Raw genomic sequence first — 20,052 nt, 5'->3', positions numbered from 1 at the left:
CTCTCTGGCTCTGATGTGTTGATTCCAGCTGGATAAACTCCCAGGATCCAATGGCTGGTCAGGAGGGGGATCTGAGGGCAAGCCTCTGCCCTCCCGCACAGGCCATGGCCTCAGGGAGCCTGGGGGTGGTGGGGGCATGGCCTCTGGCTGATAAGGAGCCACGCAGCCTGGCAGAGGGCCCATAGCTGAGCGCTCGCTCCAATCTCTTATCAGTCCATGGCTGTGGCCTCCTGCTCTGGTGCACGTAAGCTGCTTGGGATGGGGGGGCGGGGAACAGGCAGGGCCATAGCGCGGGTGCCATGAGGACCTGGGGTCCGGGGGCAAGGGGTCAGGAATCCTCAACAGGTGGGGTCTGACTCCAGAAACAGTGCAGCCTGGATGCCAGGGTCCCAAGCGAGGCAGGGGGCAGGGTCCTGGATGCCAGGGGCTCACACCAGGCTGGAGGGGTGCTGTTGCCCTGACATGGGCTTCAAGCCAGACTGGGGTTCCAAGCCAGCCCGGACGCCAGGGTCCCAAGGCAGGATGGGAAGGTGTGAGGCAGGGAGCTGGGGAGGCAGGACTGCTCGTTTGTCCTGCACCCACTTGTTTGTCCTGCACCCGCTGCCTCCAGACTTTGTCCCCACCCAGAAGCTCCAGGAAATGGCAGGGGGAGGGGTGGAGGGGCGACTTTGACCCCAGAGGCACTAAGTGCAACCTGAGACATAAACATCCCCCAGCCCTCCCAGCATCCCATGAGCAAGGGGGCAGAGAGAGATGGCACCGTGCCCCACTGGAGGTGGACTGGGAGCCAAGACTCCTGAGTTTTATCCTGGCTCTGGGAGGGGAGCAGAGTCTAATGGTTGGGGACCCAGGACTCCTGGGTTCTATCCAGGGCTCTGGAAGGGGTTGAAGACTGCCAGGGCACTGGGCTTCCCCCCACAGCTTCTGCCCAGCTGATTTCCATTCTGGCCGCACTTTGGTCCCAGTCAGAGCCCTCAGGACAAGTCAATATTTGGAGAGTCCTGTGGGGGGCTTGGCTGGCTCTCCAGACAGCTCCCTCTTACGCCCCTGAGACACAGCCCCTGGCCAAGGCCAGTGGGGAAATGAGCCAGGGCCTAGGCATTGGAACTGCTGCAGATTGTACTCCATGCTGGGCAAGCAGGGGTGCCATGCAGCTGCTAGGGCACAGAAATAGAGGGCTACCCTCCACCCCAGCTGTGCCTGTGTTTCTCAATCCTAACCCACAGCCCCTTACTAACCCAGCCTTGCCCTGCCACCCAGCTCTGCTCGTGCCCCTTGATCCTGACTCACAGCCCCCTGCTAACCCAACCCTGGGCTCCCCAACCTACACATCACTTGCCTCCTGAGGCAAGATCCATGAGTGAGGGGGACAGGGCTCAAGAGTCTTGGGATCAGAAACAAAGGGGGCTGGAGCAATAGCCCTTGGCAAATGGAAGAGGTTGCAAGCCAAAGCAGCAGTGCCCAAAGCCAGGACAGAGGTGTCATGACCCAGATGCCAGGGTCCAAAGGCAGGATGGTGTCATGGCTTGGATGCCCCAAAGCCAGGACAGGGGTATCATGACCTGGATGCCAGGATCTGAATTCAGGTTGGGGGTGGTGCAGCCCAGACATCATGCTCTCCAGCAATACCCAGGGACAGGGGAGGGTTGTGTTTGGCTTACGTCAGCTATAATTACCACCACCCTAGTTTGCAACTGGCACATAGCCATGGCAGGAGACCTCAGATCTCATCTAATCACCCCATCTTCTGGCAAAATGCCCCCTGGGATTCCAGGAGGGAGCAGCACAGCCCTGCAGGCCCCAACGATGCCAGGGACAGAGCTGGTTGGTGATGTTAACCCCTTTGCGTCAGGGACCTCTCAGGGCAATAATAGGACTCCCCCCATAAACCCCTTGCCATCCTCTTACCACCCCAGTCAGCCACCCCCAACTGCCGCCCTGGGCACTGAGTGAATGGTTCCAACAGCCTCCCCGAGGCAGGAGAAGCATCAGATCCAGCCCCGTCACACCTGTACAACTAGCAAGCCGGGTGAGCACTTGGCACTGGAAAAGCAAAGGGAAAGGAAAAGATAAAGGGGGGGAACCCTCCCCTCCCACCAAGCCCGCTCGCTCCAGCGCTGTCATGGGGCACTGGCACCCCCTAGTGGGGATAATGGGCATGGCCATGTGGGGAAGGTGCCATCTCTCCTCTGGCCCTGGGACAGACTGACAGACAGGGGGAGGCCCAAGTGTGTGGGGTGAGGGGGTCAGGAAGGGGGCCTTGGGGGGTCGCAGGAGCTGGGTCAGATCCTGGGAGATACTGATGGATGCCAGGGGTCACTAGAGATGGGGGTGCAGAGCGGGGGAAGGGCTGGGCCAAGGCAGGGGAACAGGGGTGGTGGGGGAGCTCTAGGACTGGGAGGGCAGGGGTCGCCATGAGCCATCGGGGTCCTGGGGTCAGAGGTGGGCACTGGGGGGGGTCACATGGGGTCAGGGGTCACAGAGGGTCAAAGGGCCATATAAGGTTATCTGAGGTCACAGAGCGTGTCCCTGAGGGGTGAACCCCGTCCATAGCAGAAAGGACCCGCCCCCCATGGACGCCATTTTGCGCCGCCAGCAGCCAGATCGGAAATGCGCTTGCCCCTGGTCACGTGACACGGAGCTGCGCTGTTCACGTGATGAGGAAGATGGCGGCTTCCGGCCCCGGCCAATCAGGAAGTGGGAGCTGCCGGCGGCTGCGCAGAGGGGTTTGGAGCAGGGTCTGGCGAGGAGGTGAGAGCGGGGGATGGGGGGTCCCGAGGGAGCCCAGGGGCGGGGGGCCCCAGCAGGGGACGTGGAGCCCCAAGAAAGCGGGGGTCCAGCGAGAGGGGCGAGGGGCCCGGAGAGGGAAGGCCCAGGTCATGGGGGTGCAGGGAGGGGGGACTCCCAGGGTCACGGCAGATTGAGAGGGGCTGAGCTGGGGGCTGGGGGGTCCCAGGAGTCTGGGGGTGCAGGAAGGGGGGACTCCCAGGGTCACGACGGATTGAGGGGGGCTGGGGGAAGCCAGGAGTCTGTGAGGCAAGTGGGGCCCAAGCGGGATCTACCCCTGAGGAAAGGGCCGCAGAGGGTCCCAGTGGGGGGTGGCCAGGGAGAGGCGATCTGGATCCATAGGGAGTGGAAGCAGGGGGCCCGGGCAGGGGGGCAGGGCCCTGTTGAGGTTTGGGTGCCCCGCAGGCATATCAAGAGTTCCCCAGCGACTGAGGTGCCTCCCTGGGGTGCCCAGGACAGGTGGGCATCGAGGGGAACCCGTGGTGGAAGAGGGGAGAGCCCCACAGATCCTGACCAAGTGTGGATCCCGAGGGAGAAGCCAGTTCCTGCAGGGGGACCTGGGGACATCTGGGTGCACAAGGTGAGGGACCCTGCAGGAGCTGGGGAGATGTGGGTCTGGGCCTGGGAGGCCACAAAAGGCGAGGAGGACCAAGGGGAGGCACGGATGTGGACCCTCCAGAAAGCGGGGGATAGAAGAGTTGGGCAGGGAGAGGGGAGGCATGAGGCACCCTAAGTGGGCAAAGGCAATGTGCATCACGTGGGGCCTGATATTGGGGGGAACTGCAAACACACACTGTTAGGGGAGCAGATATCACTGGGGGGTGGGAATGGGGGGCACAGGTAGGGAGACCCCACTGAGGCGCATTGGGTGGGTGGGAATGGGGGGCACAGGTAGGGAGACCCCACTGAAGCACACTGGGGAGTGGGAATGGAGATACAGATGGGGAAATCACATTGAGGAGAGCTAGACTAGGGGGTGCAGGTGGGGAGACTTGGTGGACTTAGGGAGACCCCATCGTCCACAAGATTCTCTGGCTGAAACACAAGAGGGCAGTGGTGCTACTAGGGAAGGGAGAGGAGGAGAGGCTCCTTCAGCTGGAGGACAGGTAAGTGGGGCATCCAGAGGCTCCCAGGCCGGGACGGGGGGGATCCGGACGGATGGACAACGCACTGCTGCATGCCTAGGGTAGGATCTGGAGGGGTGGGTAGCAGTATGAAGGACCAGGGGAGGGCTTAAAATATTTACAGCATGTCACTGTGTGTTTGAGTTGGGGGGAGGGGGCATGGGGTGTGCAGAGGATTGGTTCAGGCCCAGGGCATGGGATGACAGCACCTTCCTCTCTAGGGGATGCTGGCTCTGAATTGGTCCTAGGGCAAGGGTACTGGTTGGCTCAGGGGAAGGGAATAGGATATGGGGACTTTCCTCTTTAGGGGGGCTGGCTCCAATCCAGCTCAGTGGGGGGGGGGACACTGGCTGGGATTGAGGGCAAGTCTCTTGGTTTACCCCCACTATCTGGATTCTCGTTGCATGTCTTTCCAGGATGCAGATGAGCCAGGCCACAGCGCTGCTCACACTCTGCCTGTCGGCACTTTGCCAGCCAGCATTGGGCACTGAGGGCAAGAGAAAACTGCAGATTGGTGTCAAGAAGCGGGTGGAGAACTGCCCCATCAAATCCCGCAAGGGAGATGTGCTGCACATGCATTACACCGTGAGTGCTACCCCATGGTAGGGAAGGGGTGCGTGGAAGGGGGCAGTGCCAACCAGCTAGGGTCAGGGGGTCTGTATGCCAGCAGGCATGGGAGGCACCAGCTAGCCCAAGGTTCTGGGGCCAAGGAGAGACCTAGCCAGCCAATGTCCCTGGTGCGCCATTAGTGCAGGGGAAAGGAAGGGCACAAGTATTTGCCAGTAGCTCCTGGGGCAATGTTTGTGTGTTGCAAGAAGGGAGTGTCTAGCTGGGGGCAGGCCCCTCCATCTCACCCCCTCCTTTTCCACAGGGCAAGCTAGAAGACGGGACCGAGTTTGACAGCAGCATCCCACGTGACCAGCCCTTCATCTTCTCACTGGGGACGGGCCAAGTCATCAAAGGCTGGGACCAAGGCCTGCTTGGGTAAAGTCCTGCCCTGCAAGTTGGGGGAGGGGGTGTTCAGAGAGCAGTCCCCCCACATTGAGCCTGGCCTCAGCTCAAGCTGTGGCTGGAATCACAGAGTGAGGGACCCAGGCGTCCAGCTTGTGGGGGGGCACGTGGCACAGTCCCCTTTAGCCTCTCTCTATATGTCACTTGGCCTCCCCCTTCTCTGGTGTTAATCACGTTTATTACAGTAGCCCCTGAGGACCCTCCGCTGTCCCAGGCACTGCACAGTCAGGACCGGCTGCAGCCCTGCCCTCCCCACCCAGCTCCTACTCGACCAGCGGGAGGGGCAAGCAGCTCCTGTTCTGAGCCTTGGCATGGTTGTGCAGAGCGATCCATGCCCCAGCCTTTGTACAATCTTGGAGCATCCACTGCATTGTGCTACAGCCTAGAACCGCCCCCTTTGACAAAGGGTGAAACCCACTGCTCTGAGACGGGGCCCTTGGGCTCCAGCATCACCTCTTTCCCTGTGGCTCCCCAACTAGTGCCTGGTAGACACTTCATCCCTTCAGGGCGTGATGCAACCAACAGGGATTTGCAGCGACCGGCGCAGCCTTTCCAAAACAGGCAGGTGTTTATTAGTCACTTGGCCTCCATCGTTAAACGGGCCATCTTAGAATGGAAAACAAAGCTGAAATCACCTGCCACTCTGGTCCAAAGCCTGGAGTCTCTCTGTCTCCCTACACTGAGTGCTGGCAGCTGAAATCTGATCACAGTGACCTCAGCCTCTTGGTGCCCAGGTGCCGCCCTGCTGTGTCTGGGTCTCCTTCTCCCTTGGCTGGCAGTTGTGGCCAGCCAGCAGGACTCCCAGTGTTTCTCCAGGGCTCCCTGCCTAGGGACAGTTCTTGATGCATCGGCCCCCCGCTAAAGAGACCAGCAGCTCTCCCTTCTCCCCTGCACTAGAGGGGAAAGTAACCCCTTCCCACCAGGGGGTGGCAATCCCAAATGGGTGGGGAAACTGAGTCACGACTATGGTTCATACGGATATGACCACAATTCCCACACTCTCCACATGCCTCCTGATCCTTAATTCAGACTTCGCTCCACCTGCCCTGTTGGCAGTGATCTTCCTGACACTGCCAGCCAGCCATCGATCGCTGGGGCTCTCCATTCTGTGTGACTTCACAGCAAAGAGATTAACAGCTTCTTCTCTTTGAAAATGGATGCCGCCTAGTCCTACTCTGGGTCAGCGGCAGAGCTGTAGACAAAACAGGAGTCTTGGCTTCCAGCCTCCGCTGCTCTAACCCACTAGACCCCACTCCCCTCCCAGAGCTGGGGATAGAATCCAGAAGTCCTGGCTTAGAACAGCCCCTTCTGTTCTAACCTCTAGACACGGTGAATATTATGCCATGCTGCTCCAGTTACGTTATTCAACTGTCAGTGGCCATAGCCAAGCTAGTACCACACGCTGTTCCATCCCTAGCAGTGGTTACAGGTGGATACCTGGATTTTTTTTTTTCCCCATGGGGGGTGGATACACCACATAGCCCAATGAGCAGCAGCTCTTCTGACACTACTGTCTTCCCCACTATGACTGTCTCCTATGCTTCTCAACCAATCTTGGTTTTTAAGCCTATTGTCGTTTTGGTTTGGGCTGCCCTGTTTGCTTTTGGAGCCAGCAGTGGTTCACGGGGTGGATGAGCTTATAACCAAGAGCTGACTGGCAGTGTGTAGCAAGCAGAAAATGGATTCTCATGCATGTAAGCCACCCTGGGTCAAGCAACAGGGTTGGTAGGGATTCCAAACCTGCCAGGGGGTGGTCAGGTGCCCCAAAAGTGATTCCCCACTGGGGGAGAGGGTGGTATAGTGGTTAGAGCTGCTTAGATCGCTAGTTCTCAGAATGGGGCTGGCTCCTAGGTGCTACTGTAAGACAAACAGGGCCCTCGCCTAGGGCTCTGGAAGCCCTGGTTCCATTCGCTGCATGGGCAGGTCACTAGGTTTCTCCATCTGCAGGTGGGGATAATAGCTCTGCCCAGCCTCAGACCTGTCCTAAAGATTGAGGTGCCCAGACCCAGTGGGGATGGGGGCCAGAGCAGTACCGAAGATAGGTCTAGAACTGAGTCTTTCCTGCGCACTCATCCATCCCAAGGCCAGAAGAGCCCACGGTAACCATCTGGCCTGACCTCCTGTCCCAGGCCATTGGACTCATTCTGGCCGAACTAGAGCAGAGCTGTTAGAAGAACATCCCATCTTGATTTAACAATTGCCATGATAGAGAATCCACTGCAGCCCTTGGGAAAGATGAGTCCGAGCAAGGGAAATTGGAGACTGGCAATCCCACTGATGCTCACAGTCCAATTCCTGGGCTTAGAGGTCCAAATGCAGCCATTACACCATACGCCTTCCCTGGATCAGCAGCAGGCTTTGAGCCCCTTCACCTTCAGATCCCCATGAGGCCCTTATTGACTGAGGTACAATGGAGGTGGTTGAACTCTGCCAGATTTCAGCATGTGCAATACATTCATTCTGTTAAATACCTGCTGTTTGTGTGACTGGGGTTAGCCAGCAGTCTGTGCCAGTGGGGGATTTCTAGCTGTCATGTGCAGTTGAAGGTAGATAGTCCATTGACAATTTTGGCCTCAGACATTAGGAATCTGGGCAATATCGACTCTCCCATGAACTTGCCCATGATTCATTTTACCTGCACAGACGATCAGCGGCAGAGGTGCCCTGAGCTCTTTGCCATTGTGAAGTGGAGTTATCTGCCATTTTACTGATGGCAGAGAAGGGTGTGGGGGTGACTTCCCCAAGATCCATAGAGTGAGTCAGTGGAAGGACCAAGAGTGGAATTCAGGAGTTGTGCCTCCCAGGCCCCTGCTCTAGCCCCTGAGACCCATTCCCCTCCCCCAGGAGTCCTGACTTTTATTCCCACCGCCCCCACACCTTACGCTAGCCCCCGGGGCCCCACTCCCCTCCCAGAGCTGGGGGTAGAAACCAGGAGTCCTGCCTTCCGGCCTTAGCTTTTTGCCCCAGGAGAGGGCTCTGAGTGGTGGCGTAATAGGGAAGCTGCAGGGGTGATGTTTGCTGCAGTTGGGCTACAATAAGCATATGATCCTGTCTTTGCTTCCTTAAAGGGGCTTTGTGGAGGGGAGCAGGGGGGGTCTGATGGAGAGGTCTGGCGCTGTTGACTCAGCAAGTCTCACTGCTGTCTCCTTTCAGGATGTGCGAGGGTGAGAAGAGGAAACTGGTGATTCCCTCCGAGCTGGGTAGGTAGCCAGGGATTGGACTGACCCACTCTGCAGGGGGAGCGGGGTACAAGGCCTTTCTCCTCTAAGGGACGCCAGCTCTGATCCAGCCCTAGCAGGCAGGGACCAATGATCAAACTGTTGGGTCTCTCTCCAGTTTCCACGTCTTGCTAAAGTCACCTGCCCAGAACCACCAGCAGAGGGGGCTGTGGGTGGGAATTGAGGGGCATCAGTAGAGGTGGGAGCCTGGGGCTGGGATAGCAGGGGGCTGTGGGTCAGGACTGAGAGGCATCAGGATGTTCACTCCTAGGCCAGTCCCCTGTGGGAAAGCAGGTGGGGGGAAGGAGGGGCACTGCTTTGGGTGCCCAAAAGACACTGACATTTAGGAGAGGGTGCTCTTTGTGCCAGTCTGGCCTCTTTCCCATTGCTCAGCCCCTGCCCGAAACCTCTCCTCCCTCCAGGAGTAGTTGTGTGTTCGTCCCCCGTCCCATCCCCCGCCCCCCGCATTGGGCTGGGGGGGTGTCGGTTTCTTGCTTTAATTTTTCTGTTTCCTCCCAAGGCTACGGGGACCGAGGGGCTCCACCCAAGATCCCAGGTAAGGCCACTGTGTCCCCCATGTGCTTGGTCCCTGCCTGTCCCTCGGGACAGTGGTGCCATCTGTATGAACTGCCAGCCCCTCAGGTCTCCACAGCTTCCCTCCAGTCTCTCACTAGGGCAGCCCCTCCCCAATTGCCCCCCAGGCAGCAGGGCCCCTATCTGGCCATCGGGCAGTGAGGTCCTCCCCTGCTCCCCTCCCCCACAGCAACATAGGGTCCCTGGTGTGCAGAATGGCTAGGGGGTTCCTGCCTGGGTGGGGGAGGAGTGGGGCAGGATTGCATGATGCCCCTCTGACTTTGCCCTGCCCTCCTCCAGGTGGTGCAACACTGATCTTCGAGGTGGAGCTGCTGAAGATTGAGCGGCGACCGGAGCTGTAGGCAGGCGGCATTGGCTGTGGGCGGGTGGGGAAGAGGTCTGGGGGGCCTGGGCTTGGTGGGGGGAAGGATGGTGTGTGCGCGCACAGTCACACGGGGGAGCAGAGGGGTGTTCAAAAGAAATCCTGGAAGATCAAAAATAAAAGCACAGACTGGAGCTGCCCAGTGTGTGAGGAGAGTGGGTGCAGGGGCAGTGCAAGCCCAGAGCAAAGGAAATGGAGAGCTGGGGCTCCTGGGTGCAATCTCGGAGGGAAGCGGGGGCTTGTCAGAGCAGGGAGTCCAGGCTTCTGGGTTCTCCCCTGCCTCCAGGCAGGTGCTGTGAACCGTCCTGCCATGGAGCAGCACCGCCTGCCTTCGCCACATGGTGGCACCAGGTGCCTGGCAAGAGCTGGCAGCCCCTCTGCCTGTGACCCGCTCTCCCAGACAGGGATGGGAGGGGCTGCTCACTCTGGGGCGGGGCTGTGCCTGGGACAGCATGGGCAGGGCAGAAGGGAGGCCTAGGGCACTGGCAGTGGCTCCCAGAGGGCATTGGCTTGGAGCCGAGGAGCTGAGCTGGGGGCAGGCCTTGACCTGCTGCAGGCCAGCTTCAAAGGCAGAGCGGGCAGCATGTGGGAACCAGCAGCAGTGACTCAGCCTGCTCCCAGTTCCACCCTGTGACACAGCAGCCACACCCTGTGCTCACGAGGGCCCCGGGACTGGACAGCAGGGGCTGCGGGTCGGGAGTGAGGGGCACTGGCACAGCTGGGGCTGGAGGGGGACACGGGGTGGATAGCAGGGGCTGCAGGTCGGGAGCGAGGGGCACTGGCAGAGTTGGGGTAGCGGGGGGCTGCAGGTCAGGACTGAGGAGCACTGGCAGACCTGGGGTGGATTGCCCAAGGAGAGGAGGGAGGGGCAGTGCCAGGCCCATCTGGTCAGCCCCATCCTCCATTACTCAGCAGGGTGGACCGGGGATCCAGCTGGGTTGCTGCTGGAGGGCAGGGAGCCGGGCTGGGGTGCGGTGGAGTGGAGGCTGCCAGCACACTCGTCCCCACCACAGTGGGGTGCTGGCCCCAGCCCTGTCCTGCCGGCTCCCAGCCGACCAGTGACCTCAGGCCGGAAGCACGAAGTGCGGCTGCCGCCCGATTCGTTCCAGGAGCCAGGGACATTCTTTCCGTGCTGAGCTCAGCCCTGCCACGAGCGGGGGAGGGGAGGGACTCAGGCTGGCCTGGATGGGGCCTAACTGGCCTCCTGGGGCATGGATGTCACAGGGCCAGGGAGCCCCCCCTGAGCACAGCCAGCCTGTTGCCAGTGCTGGGACCCCCCTTGCCACCCGGTTGCCACAGCAGCTGCCTCCCACGGGCGGGAGGGCCTGGGGAGTGCAGAGCTGGCAGTGGCTGTGTGTGGGGAAGGAGAAGGGCTGCTCTGGGGGTGCGAGGTGGTACCATTGACTGGCGCTGTGCACCCCAGTCCTTGGCCAAGCCCCTGGGTGGGGCTCAGTTGGCCCTTCCTCTGCCTGTCTTTCCCAGGTGATTTGCAGATGCTGAGGGCTTCCCTTAGCACTGATGACCCCCACTCCCCATTAGCAACAATTAGCATCTTGGCTGGGCCTGCTGGCAGAAACACAGTGTTACCCTGCTAGGGATCCCACCACCCCTGCTGGGAAAATGGGGTCCAGTCTGGACCTGCCCCCCATTCCCTTCTTCAGATGGGGGTATCCACCCACAGTCCCCATGCTTGGGAAAGGGGGTGGTCACCCCAAGATGGAAGCCCTGCTGATTCCCATTCCACATAGTGCCCTTCAGCACCCCCACACTTGGGAGTGTCCCCCACACATGCACCAGTGCCCACTTATACCAGTGGGTCCCACCCTCTGGCCCCCAACCTGCCTGCAGCAGTTTCCCCCCTTGGTCCTGCACCCCCCAAACCACTCACCTTGCCCCACTCCAGCCCCCCCATGCAGAACAGAAGCCCCCCCCAACTCTCAAACTCTTTTATTAAATTCATATAAAAACACAACAGAAAATTCATGTAATAATTAAAAAATCCTTAAAAATATCAAATCATAACCCCCCTAGGGCCCCCCACTACCAAAAAAAGAGGGGGCTCACATGGGGGTATTGCTAAGGAGCTGTCCAGCTGGCTAGTGATTATCAATGCGCTGGGGAGGTTAAGGAGGGGGGGGCCCCTCCCTCTACACCCCCAAACTTTAGAGAGGGGATTCCCCCACCCCAGCCTGGTGCCATTGGTTGCTTTCCCCACCCCCTCAGCTGGGGGAGGTGGGTCTGAGGATGTGGGGGGGTCATTTCTTCTGAGGGGTGCTGAGCTTCTGCATGCCTCGGATCTTGTCGAGCAGGTCCCCCACAAAAGCCTGGTGGGGAGGAAGAGGAGAAGGGTTACAGGGGGCAGGAGGGGAATGCCCTTTTCCTTTCTGATAGAGCGCTGGAGGACTCCCACTTATCCTGCCCTAACCCACTTGACCTTGCTCCCCTTCATAGACAGCCCCCACCCCCTCCCAGGCTGGTTCCTTCCCCCAGCTGCCCAGGATCCTCTAAGGATACTGCCCCACCCAGTGGTAGGTTTCAGAGGGCCCCAGAAACCAGCTCTGGAGAGGAAGCCCACACCCCAAAATGACAGGTGTGCAGGGGGGAACTGGAGAGGGAATAGCAGCTGCTGACACCCCCCCCACCCCAGACTGATCACAACAACTGCCGGGGGGGGCGGGCCCAGAGCCATCCACCTCCCCTCCCACGGTCCAGGGGGCGGGTCCCAGTGTTTCTGGCTCCTGTGTGAGATGGAGGGGGACCTGTCACTCACCTCTGTGGGCTTGTAACAGTCAACCAGGAGCTCCTGGGGAAGGGAAAGAGAGAAGGGTCAGGGCGTGGGCTCCCACGGGCCAGATCCACCTCTAGGTCCAGTTGCCACCCCCAACATAACAGTTCTTGCAGTGCAGCTATCCTGCTCCCCCCCACACACACATCCCTGCCCCATGGTTCACACCAGGATCTCCTACCCCAGCTCTCACCTTATATCCCCCTTCCTTGTAGCTCCCAGCCCTGCTTCCTCCCCTGCCAGCTCCCTGCCCCATGGCTTCCAAGACCCCACCACCACCCTGTCCCTCGGGTTCCCCACCCCCTCAGGCTGCATGATCCCCAGCCCTGTATCCCAGCTCCCCCCTCATCTCAACAAGCTGGCATGAAACCTCACCCCATGGGTGGCTACTACAGGCCCCTCCCTGCAGCCAGGTCAGTGCTGTCCCAGATTCTACCCCCACCAGGCTGGCTACCATCCCCTACAGTGTGGTGCTTTGCTGCCCCAATCCTTCCCCTCTAGCCTGGCACTCCACCAACCCCCTGCCACCATCCTAGGCACCTCACTAGTCCCAGCCCCACTGTGCACTCCCCCCCCCAACCCCCTGGACTACCAGCTGAGCCCCACGGGAATAACAGTGTGTCCACTGGCAGGGGGACCCTGCTGCACCCCCTACCTTCACCCTCGCTCCCCGGGCATCATCGCTGCCCATGTCCAGCAGCTCATCTACATCGATCTCCAGCTCTGGGATCTCCTCCTCCTGGGGAAGGGGTGGAAATGATGTGGGGGGTTAGTGCACTGGGGTAGCCCCCCAACTAGTTACCTCCCCACAGACACAGCAAAGAACAGACCAGCCCCCACCTTGGACTGAGACCGAGCAGTGCATGCTGGGAGCAGTCACACCTACCCCCATCACCCAGCTTCCCCCCACCCACACTAAACCAGACTGGGAACCCGGCGGGGGGGGGGGGGGGGGATTAGCAGTTGGAAGAGTTTTAGCAGCACAACAGAAACGGCCTAATCAGGTCACCCGCCACTCCAGAAGCCAGGCTCAGACCTCCTCTCCCCCGCAAAAGAACCCCGACTAATCAGCTCCCTGGCTAATTATATTCAGAAGTTGGGCTCTCCCCTACTGGGGGGGGGCACGGCAGACACCAGTCTGAACAATAGATTCAGCCCCTCAAGCAGCTCCAGGTACTTACAGCCCCATTAGCCATCTCAGAGACAAGCTCCATATGGCGCATGGGGCCCTGTACAAACAGCCCTGGCACCTCCCCCCAGAGGTGGCTGCATCTCAGCCCCTGGGAGGGATCCCTGCGTGCGCCCCTCCCCCCAGCGCTGTGTGCAAGCGGGAGTCACCGAAATCCCCACGGAGATTTGGAAACAGGAAGCAAGTCAATTGGAAGCCAGGGAAGAGTCAGGCCGCCCTCCCCCCACCGCTGCCCCACCCCCTTTTCTTGGGGGGAGCGTCCACATACACTAGCCTGTGCCCCCCCGTGGGGGGATTCCCCCACCAACATCAAAAACTGATTAATTCCAGCAGCCCGCCCCCAACGCTTCCCAAATGCCCTGGACCCCTCACCAAAGAGGGCAGAGGCAAACGGGCGGGGTAATTTCCCCCCCCCGGCAATTTAGGAGTTAACTGTTTAGATTCCATCCAGCCCCACTGACTTTGGAAACGGGGGCAGGGTTGCCAGGCTGCCTGTTTGTCCCCCCTGAGACTTTAAAGCGGTTACCGCCTGCAAAGGAAATCCTCGAACTAAGCAGCGTGAGAAACTTGGGGGAAGTTGGAGGACCCCCTCCCGCCCGAATGGGGGAGGGGGTTAGCAGCTGTCCAACCCGACCCCCAAATCCACCGGCTACAGAGCGAACCTGGGGGAGGCCTGGCGCGCAGGGTGAAGGTCGGAGTGGGATGGCGGCTCCCAGCTGGGGGTCACAATCATGTGACCGGGCGAGATGTGGGTTTTGGGGCCTGGAAGGGGGTCCCTGGGCGAATGGGGGAGGGGACTCCCCTGGTTTGGCTGTGGGGGTGACAGGGAAGTTGGGGGCTCGGGGGTCCCTGGCAGGCAGAGATGGGGCTGTTCCAGGACCCGGGGTACCTGGCAGTCGTACAGCTGCGTGAGCTGCTCCAGGATCCACTCCTCCAGGTTGAGCCGCTTGCGAAGCTCCTTGCGATCGTATTTCACCGTGACCTTCCCCTGGCGCCGGCCCGGCCCCTCCTCCTCCTCCTGGCCCGGCTCCCCCGGGGGGCTCTGGAAATACACGCGGGGGCTTGTGGCCCCCGCCCGGCCGCTCTCCGGGCTGCAAGGCGCTGCCATCCGCCGGACCGGGGACCCGAACCGGGTCAGAACGGGCTGCCCCCCGAACCGGGCCCACGTGGGCTCAGGACCCCCGGCTGCTGATCCCGGGAGCGGCTCTCAGGTGGATCCTGCGGATGCTGCCTCAGCCCAGACCCCGGCCCACGTGGGTCCAGAACCGGAGCCGCCTTCAGCTGCCGATACCGCGATGGAAGGAACCAGGTCCGCCTCCTGCCCTCGCGGGAACCAGAACCGGATCCTGCTATTACCGGCTCGGGGCTCTGCCTCCAAGGAACCAGGACCACGTGCAGTCTGGGCCAGATCCTTCTACGGCACGGAACCGGGCCAGGCCGGAACCAGAACCGCCTTCAGCCTAGAACTAGGTGCTGGATCGAGATTCTCTTCTTGTCTGCACCGAATCAGGACCAAACACGCATCCGTCCTGCCTGTTCTGGGACCACGTGCAAACCGAACTGAGGCCGATCCTCCTCCCGGACCCCAATTCGCTTCTTGCCAGAACCTAGTACGACCAGAACCGGGTCATGCTGCTGCCTTGGCCCGAACTGGGTCCGGATCCCCTCTTCTTCCTGGTGTTTCCGGGCCGCGATCAGAACCAGAATATGGAAAAGCCCCGTCTCCTGCTGGTACAGGATCCGCCCGGTGCTGCCGCTACCGGGTCTTCTCAGCCCCTGTTCCTAGTACCGGCTCCGGCCAGCGCTGTCCTGGGTGCTAGTGCCGGGGCCTCCGGGACTCACTCGCGCCTGCCGCAGTACCGGTTCCTCCCGGCTCCGGTTCGGTTCCGATCCGCTCCCCCCGACGGCCCCTTTGTCCCGCTGCTGCTGCTATCGCTCGCTCCTCGCCTCCCTCCCCCGCCCCCTCCCCGCCCCCTTAAAGGGGCCGCGTGTCTGTCTGTCTGTCCGTCCCCTCCCCCCGTCCTTCTGTCCGTCAACACCCTCCTCACGAGATGGGAAGGGAGGTCAGGCTGCGCCCCCGCCACCCACTGCAGGGTCTGTCTGTCAGTCCGTCGCTCCCTCACCTCCTGTGTCCGCCTGTCTGTCCGTCATCCCCCCCCCCCCCCACTGGAGGGGGTGGAGTGAGGTCAGCCTGCTCGGCTCCAATCCAGCGACTTTCTGTCCCATCCAGGGTCTTTCCCCCCCCCCAAGGTCGATCGGCCTGTCTCTCTGCCCCCCCCCCGTCTGTCCATCCCGGAGGTATCCCTCCCCTAAACTCCGTTCCCCCCCATACCCAGGGGCTGTCTGCTCCTTCCCCATGGGGTTCTGCCTGTCTGTCACAGAGCTGGGGGGCGGGGAGGGTGGATTCTGCCCTTCCCCTGCACATGCTGTGTGTCCAGGCCACAGGGTTTATTCTTGGTGGTTTCTTCCCTCCGCCCCCCGTTTGTCCATCCATTCCCCCATCTAATTCCCCCACCATATCTTGCCCGTCTCTGGCCTCTCCAGGGCATGCCCATTTGTCCTTCTGTCTCACAATGGGGGGGAGGGGGGATGTCTGTCTGTCTGTCCATAACAAAGGAGCAGAGGGCGGCTGTCAATTTGTCCAACCCGCCTTCCCCCTCCCCTAGACTTGACTGTCCCCACAGACAGCCGAGCTGCCCCCCTCATGTCCGTCCCTGTCTATGTCTCCATCCTTCCTGTTCTGCTGTGGGAAAGCAGCGATGGTTGGGGAGGAGCAGCTCCCTGCAGCCTGGGAGATAGCAAGGAAGGAACCCCCCTTCCCATCTGGCTCAGGCTGCAGTTTGTAAGGGGGTAGGGGATGGGGGGGGCATTTGGAGAGGGACTAGGGTAGAGACAGTGAGAGCTGAGTGGCTGGGAAATCTAGTGATGGCTCCTCATGCTGGTGGGGCAGGGGGGCTGTGTACCCAACCCAAGCATCCCTCGCTTGGTGCTGAGATGCAGCCACCTCTGGGGTGGGGCATGGAGCTGTTTATACAGGGATCCCTTGCCTGGTGCTGAGATGCAGCAGTCCCTGGAGAGGGGTGCAGGACCGAGGATCCCTTTGCCCCGGCTGAGCTGCAGTTAGTGCCACCTCTGGGGTGGGGCACAGGGGCAGTACAGACCAGTATTATGCTCCCTGCAGAGAAGTTAGTAGAGCTAGAGGTATGGGGGAGAGGGCGGCGGGGGGGGGATTTACAGGGGTGGAATGGAAAGGCCTGGAGGCCTGGGTTCACATTCCCCTTCTCACATGGAAAACTCTACGGCGGGAGGGTGGGCTGGGGCATGTTTTCCTGCTTGCTAGCAACCACGCTGGGGTGTAGCCCCCCACCTGCCCAGGGGGCGGAGGAGCGGGTCAGCAGAAGGAGGGGTGATGGCAGAGAAGTTTCAGCGGGGTTGGGGGGAGGCTGCTCTGGAGAGGAGATGCGGGGGTTGGGGGATAACTGGATACAAAGGGACAGCAGGAGCAGCGCTTCAGTAGATTCCATCCCCCCCCCCCCCCCCCCCCCCCGGCCCCAGTCCATGAACACACAACCCCTGATCCCATTGGCAATTTGCGGGGCGGGGCCCTGGGGGGTGGGGCCCTGGGGGTCGCTATCCCTTTAAGAGCTGGCTCCCTGCGGCCGGCCTGGCCCAAGGCGTCGGGGAAACACGTGGCCGGGACTGAGTAACAGAGCCGCGATTCAGACGCTTCCTGGCCTGGCCAGGGCCCCGGAGCAAGCGCGGCAGCTGCGCCCGGCTGTGACACCCTCCGTGGCCTGATCCGAGCCTCCCTCTGCGCCCGCGCCCCCAAGCGACTCTGCCAGAGGGAGCCCCCCTTGCACTCCTGTGGCTGGCACCACCTTGGGTGGTCCCCACAAGTCCCCCAGCTATCTGCCCCCCCCCATGCTTCCTACCACACTCCCCCAGCATGATGCAGATCATACCCTTCCGGGCACCACGCTGGCACTGCCCTTGTGCCCAGGATGCTGGGGCAAGGGCACCGGTTAAATGCCCCCCGGGGAGGGGGTCCCCAGTGTGGGGAGCTGGAAGCCAGGACTCCTGGGTTCTATCCTTGGCTCTGGGAGGGGAGTGAGGGTATCTCCTTGCAGCCCTTCAGTTCTGTTGTGTTTCAGGGAGGGGAGACTAGTGGGTAGAACGGAGCAGGGGCCTGAAAATCAATGTCTCCCCAGAGACGTCCCAGCCACCATGGTAATGGCTGGGGATGGTGGGTGCTACCCCACAATCTGCATCACACAGCATCCACACCGCGGCAGGGTGCTGTGGATGCAGCTGTATCATAATCCAGTCCCATGCACTATCCCCATGGGACAGACAGGGACGTGTGGGGGGTGACTGCAGCACATGGATGCCGCCTGTGAGCATGCACTAGGGTCAGTGCAGCCTGCGCTGGTCCAATGCACTATCCCCTTGCAACATGCAGGGGGGCTATGAGCATGCTGGGTGTGTGCAGCAGCAATGCAGCCTATATGCATGCATTGGAGTCATGCAGCCTACATCATTCCCATGCTGTGACCACATGCAGCTAGCACAGAGTTTGGGGCACACTGATGCAGCTATAAACATGCACTAGGGTCAGTGCAGCCTTGCACTCTTCCTATGCAGCTTAGAGCCAAAGAACGCTGCAACAATGCACCATTCCATTGGACTGCCGCAGTGCAACAGGCAGGGAGGCCGTGCAGCACACGGATGCAGCCTCTGTGCATGTGTGCATTAGTGCAGTGCCACCTCAACTATTCCCAGGGGCTGTCCCCATACAGCAGGCAGGTGTTTGGGGCTGCACCCAGCCCATTGCCACAGCCTGTGAGTATGCACTAGGGTCGGTGCACACTGTTCCGCTGGCACGTAGGGCCCTTGGGTGCAGGAAGCGCCGCGTGGCACCTGCGACGGGGTGAGATCCATTCATGGAGCCAGGGGTGGGTTTCAGGAACTTAAAGACTCTGGCACACAAAGGCTGCTCCCTGCGCGGGTGCGGCGGGCTGCAGCCCGACACTGCCACCTGCTGGCTACTCGTGGAATGGTCGCAGCAAGGACAAAAGGGAAATGGAATTCACCCATAGATGGAAGGGGTGGAGCTGTTAGTCTGGATTGAGGGGCACTGGCAGAGGTGGGGTGGGGAGCCCAGGCCTGGGATAGCAGGGAGCTGTGGGTTGTGGCTGAGGGGCACCGGCAAAGCACAGGACTGGGTAGCAGGCAGAGAGGAGTATCCAGATAGATGCCTTGTAAGTTGAGACCCAAACACTCTCTTTAGCTTACATCAGTACTGTGCTCCCCGCCCACCATGGCTCCCACCCTGCCCCAGACCCAGGCGCTGCCCTTGGTTCCAGAGCTGCCCCCACAGCCTGTTTGTCTCATTGCAAATTCCCCCAGCTCCACCCCCACCAGGTTCCTCAGGGCACAGCCCTCTCCCCCTTTTCCCCCCTCCCCACATTATTTATTCCCCAGAAAGGCTGGCATGGGGCCCAGGGGAAGGAGCAGAGGCAGATGGGGCCTGGCAACGGGAATAGCCCCAAAGGGGCTCCGTACAGACAGAAAAGTATTGCCCATTTGTGGAAACTGCAGGGGGGGGGCAGGTGAGGCATTGCTGGAGTGGGGGGTCAGAGAGGGGTGTGCAATAGGCCCCCCTCCTGCTGCTCCCCACACTAGGCACTAGATGGCTAGATTTCCCCCACAGCATCCCAAGGACCCCGAGTGGCAGGTGCACAGAGGCAGGGGCCCTGCTGCCTGGGTCTGATCCCATCTCTGGTGAATCCTGTTCTCTCCCCATGCCCCTTTGTTTGCCATGCTGGAAACTTCCTTGGGATCCCCTTGCCTGATCTGGTGCTGGGGGGCTCTGTGCTGCAGGCAGCAGGGTGGGTGGGCTCAGTAGAGGGCTCTCTCTCCTTGCAGTCAGTGCTGGCCGCTCTCCCCACATAATCAGTATTGGCTCATATGGGGGCTTAGGGGTCTGGAACTGGCTTGGGTCAAAGGCCTGGTTGATGGCAGTAGTCAACATCTTCCAGCTCAGTTCCCCAGCCCAGCACTGCTTGTGTCCCAGTGGAGTTTAGAGACCCTGAAAGAGAAAGAGAGGAGAAATACGGGGAATAGGAAAGGTGAGGGGGATGGGGGTACATGGGGTCCCTGGCAAGAAGGGAATGGGGGACCCTGGCATGGGGGGGGAGAATGGGGGATTCTGGTATGGGAATAGGGGGCAAACAGGGAAGAGGGACGGGGTGGTGGGAAATGCAGTGAGTTCCTGAAATAGAGGGGGATGGGTGCGTGGTGCCCAGGGAGCTTTGGGGATGGAGGGATTTGAGGAGCCTTATTGCGCTGCACAGTGTCTGACCCTTTAGTATTAGCTGAGATCTAAAGCCCAGCTCCTGAATCATTAACCCCGGCATCAGGGGCACGTCCCCACACAGTTCCCCCATTAAATCCCAGCCTTCCCTACACTTTTACACACATCCCCAAACACCCCCTTTGGGCTGAATCCCTAGAGGGGCTATTCCAGTAGGGGGAAGCTGTTGGCAGGGGTTAGCTTGTATGGAGTGTAGCTCCCCATCCCATTCCAGTGGCTCCCTACCAATCCATGCCCCATAGAATGAAAAGTATTGTTTACATAGGACCTACAGGAAGTAGGGCTTGGGGAGGGAGGGTGCTATTGCAAAGGAATGGAGTTGGGGGATTGCAAGCCTGGGCTGGATATGGAGGTGGGGGCAATAGGAACCCACTTCTTCCCTTGCTGCTCTTTACATGATCCCAGCCCTCAGGAAGTTGAAAGTGAAGGCTGTATCCTCTCTGGCAGCTGGCCAAGCTGGCTTATGCAATGATCCTGTTAAATATCTGACACTCTGCGGGGTGGGTTGGGGCGGAGCTGGGATGTGGACAGGAGTCCCCTGGGGGTCTCGGTAGGGGGCACTCTCCCCTCCCAGGCAGTGGTGACCCCAATATCCCCGCACCGTGTTGGG

The 20,052-nt window shown here is 60.6% G+C and overlaps 2 protein-coding genes across 5 annotated transcripts; one reads left to right on the top strand and one right to left on the bottom strand.

Annotated features, from left to right (window-relative positions):
* Positions 1-204: 204 nt before the first annotated feature.
* Positions 205-9,229, top strand: FKBP2 (FKBP prolyl isomerase 2). Of its 4 annotated transcripts, XM_037905398.2 has the most exons (8): positions 205-244; positions 2,557-2,751; positions 3,242-3,367; positions 4,328-4,496; positions 4,783-4,895; positions 8,076-8,122; positions 8,661-8,696; positions 9,014-9,229. In XM_037905398.2, exons 2-8 carry the CDS (start codon positions 2,573-2,575, stop codon positions 9,073-9,075), a joined length of 732 nt encoding a protein of 243 aa, XP_037761326.1. In that variant the 5' UTR covers positions 205-244; positions 2,557-2,572; the 3' UTR covers positions 9,076-9,229. The 4 variants fall into 4 exon arrangements, with proteins under 4 accessions (XP_037761326.1, XP_037761322.2, XP_037761328.1 ...); XM_037905394.2 differs by lacking the exon at positions 205-244 and having other exon boundaries at positions 2,529-2,751; positions 3,193-3,367; XM_037905400.2 differs by lacking the exons at positions 205-244; positions 3,242-3,367 and having other exon boundaries at positions 2,531-2,751.
* Positions 9,230-11,027: 1,798 nt separating this feature from the next.
* On the bottom strand, positions 11,028-15,020 carry PPP1R14B (protein phosphatase 1 regulatory inhibitor subunit 14B). Its single transcript, XM_037905519.1, has 4 exons — positions 13,959-15,020; positions 12,536-12,619; positions 11,866-11,898; positions 11,028-11,419 (listed from the first exon to the last, which is right to left on the bottom strand). Exons 1-4 carry the CDS (start codon positions 14,175-14,177, stop codon positions 11,351-11,353), a joined length of 405 nt encoding a protein of 134 aa, XP_037761447.1. The 5' UTR covers positions 14,178-15,020; the 3' UTR covers positions 11,028-11,350.
* Between the last annotated feature and the right edge of the window lie 5,032 nt (positions 15,021-20,052).

This window comes from Chelonia mydas, chromosome 7, assembly GCF_015237465.2.
Source record: "Chelonia mydas isolate rCheMyd1 chromosome 7, rCheMyd1.pri.v2, whole genome shotgun sequence".
Lineage (NCBI taxonomy): Eukaryota > Metazoa > Chordata > Testudines > Cheloniidae > Chelonia > Chelonia mydas.
The sequence above is the reverse complement of the archived record's forward strand: the minus strand, read 5'-3'. Positions and strand labels throughout refer to the sequence as shown.

Coding starts and splice junctions, on each gene's coding strand:
- FKBP2 (XM_037905398.2), top strand. CDS start 2,573: ATGGACGCCATTTTGCGCCGCCAGCAGCCAGATCGGAAATGCGCTTGC. Junction 3,368..4,327: donor GGGACATCTGGGTGCACAAG/GTGAGGGACCCT, acceptor ATGTCTTTCCAG/GATGCAGATGAGCCAGGCCA. Junction 4,497..4,782: donor TGCTGCACATGCATTACACC/GTGAGTGCTACC, acceptor CCTTTTCCACAG/GGCAAGCTAGAAGACGGGAC.
- PPP1R14B (XM_037905519.1), bottom strand. CDS start 14,177: ATGGCAGCGCCTTGCAGCCCGGAGAGCGGCCGGGCGGGGGCCACAAGC. Junction 12,620..13,958: donor CGCAGCTGTACGACTGCCAG/GTACCCCGGGTC, acceptor CCCCTTCCCCAG/GAGGAGGAGATCCCAGAGCT. Junction 11,420..11,865: donor ACTGTTACAAGCCCACAGAG/GTGAGTGACAGG, acceptor CCTCCCCACCAG/GCTTTTGTGGGGGACCTGCT.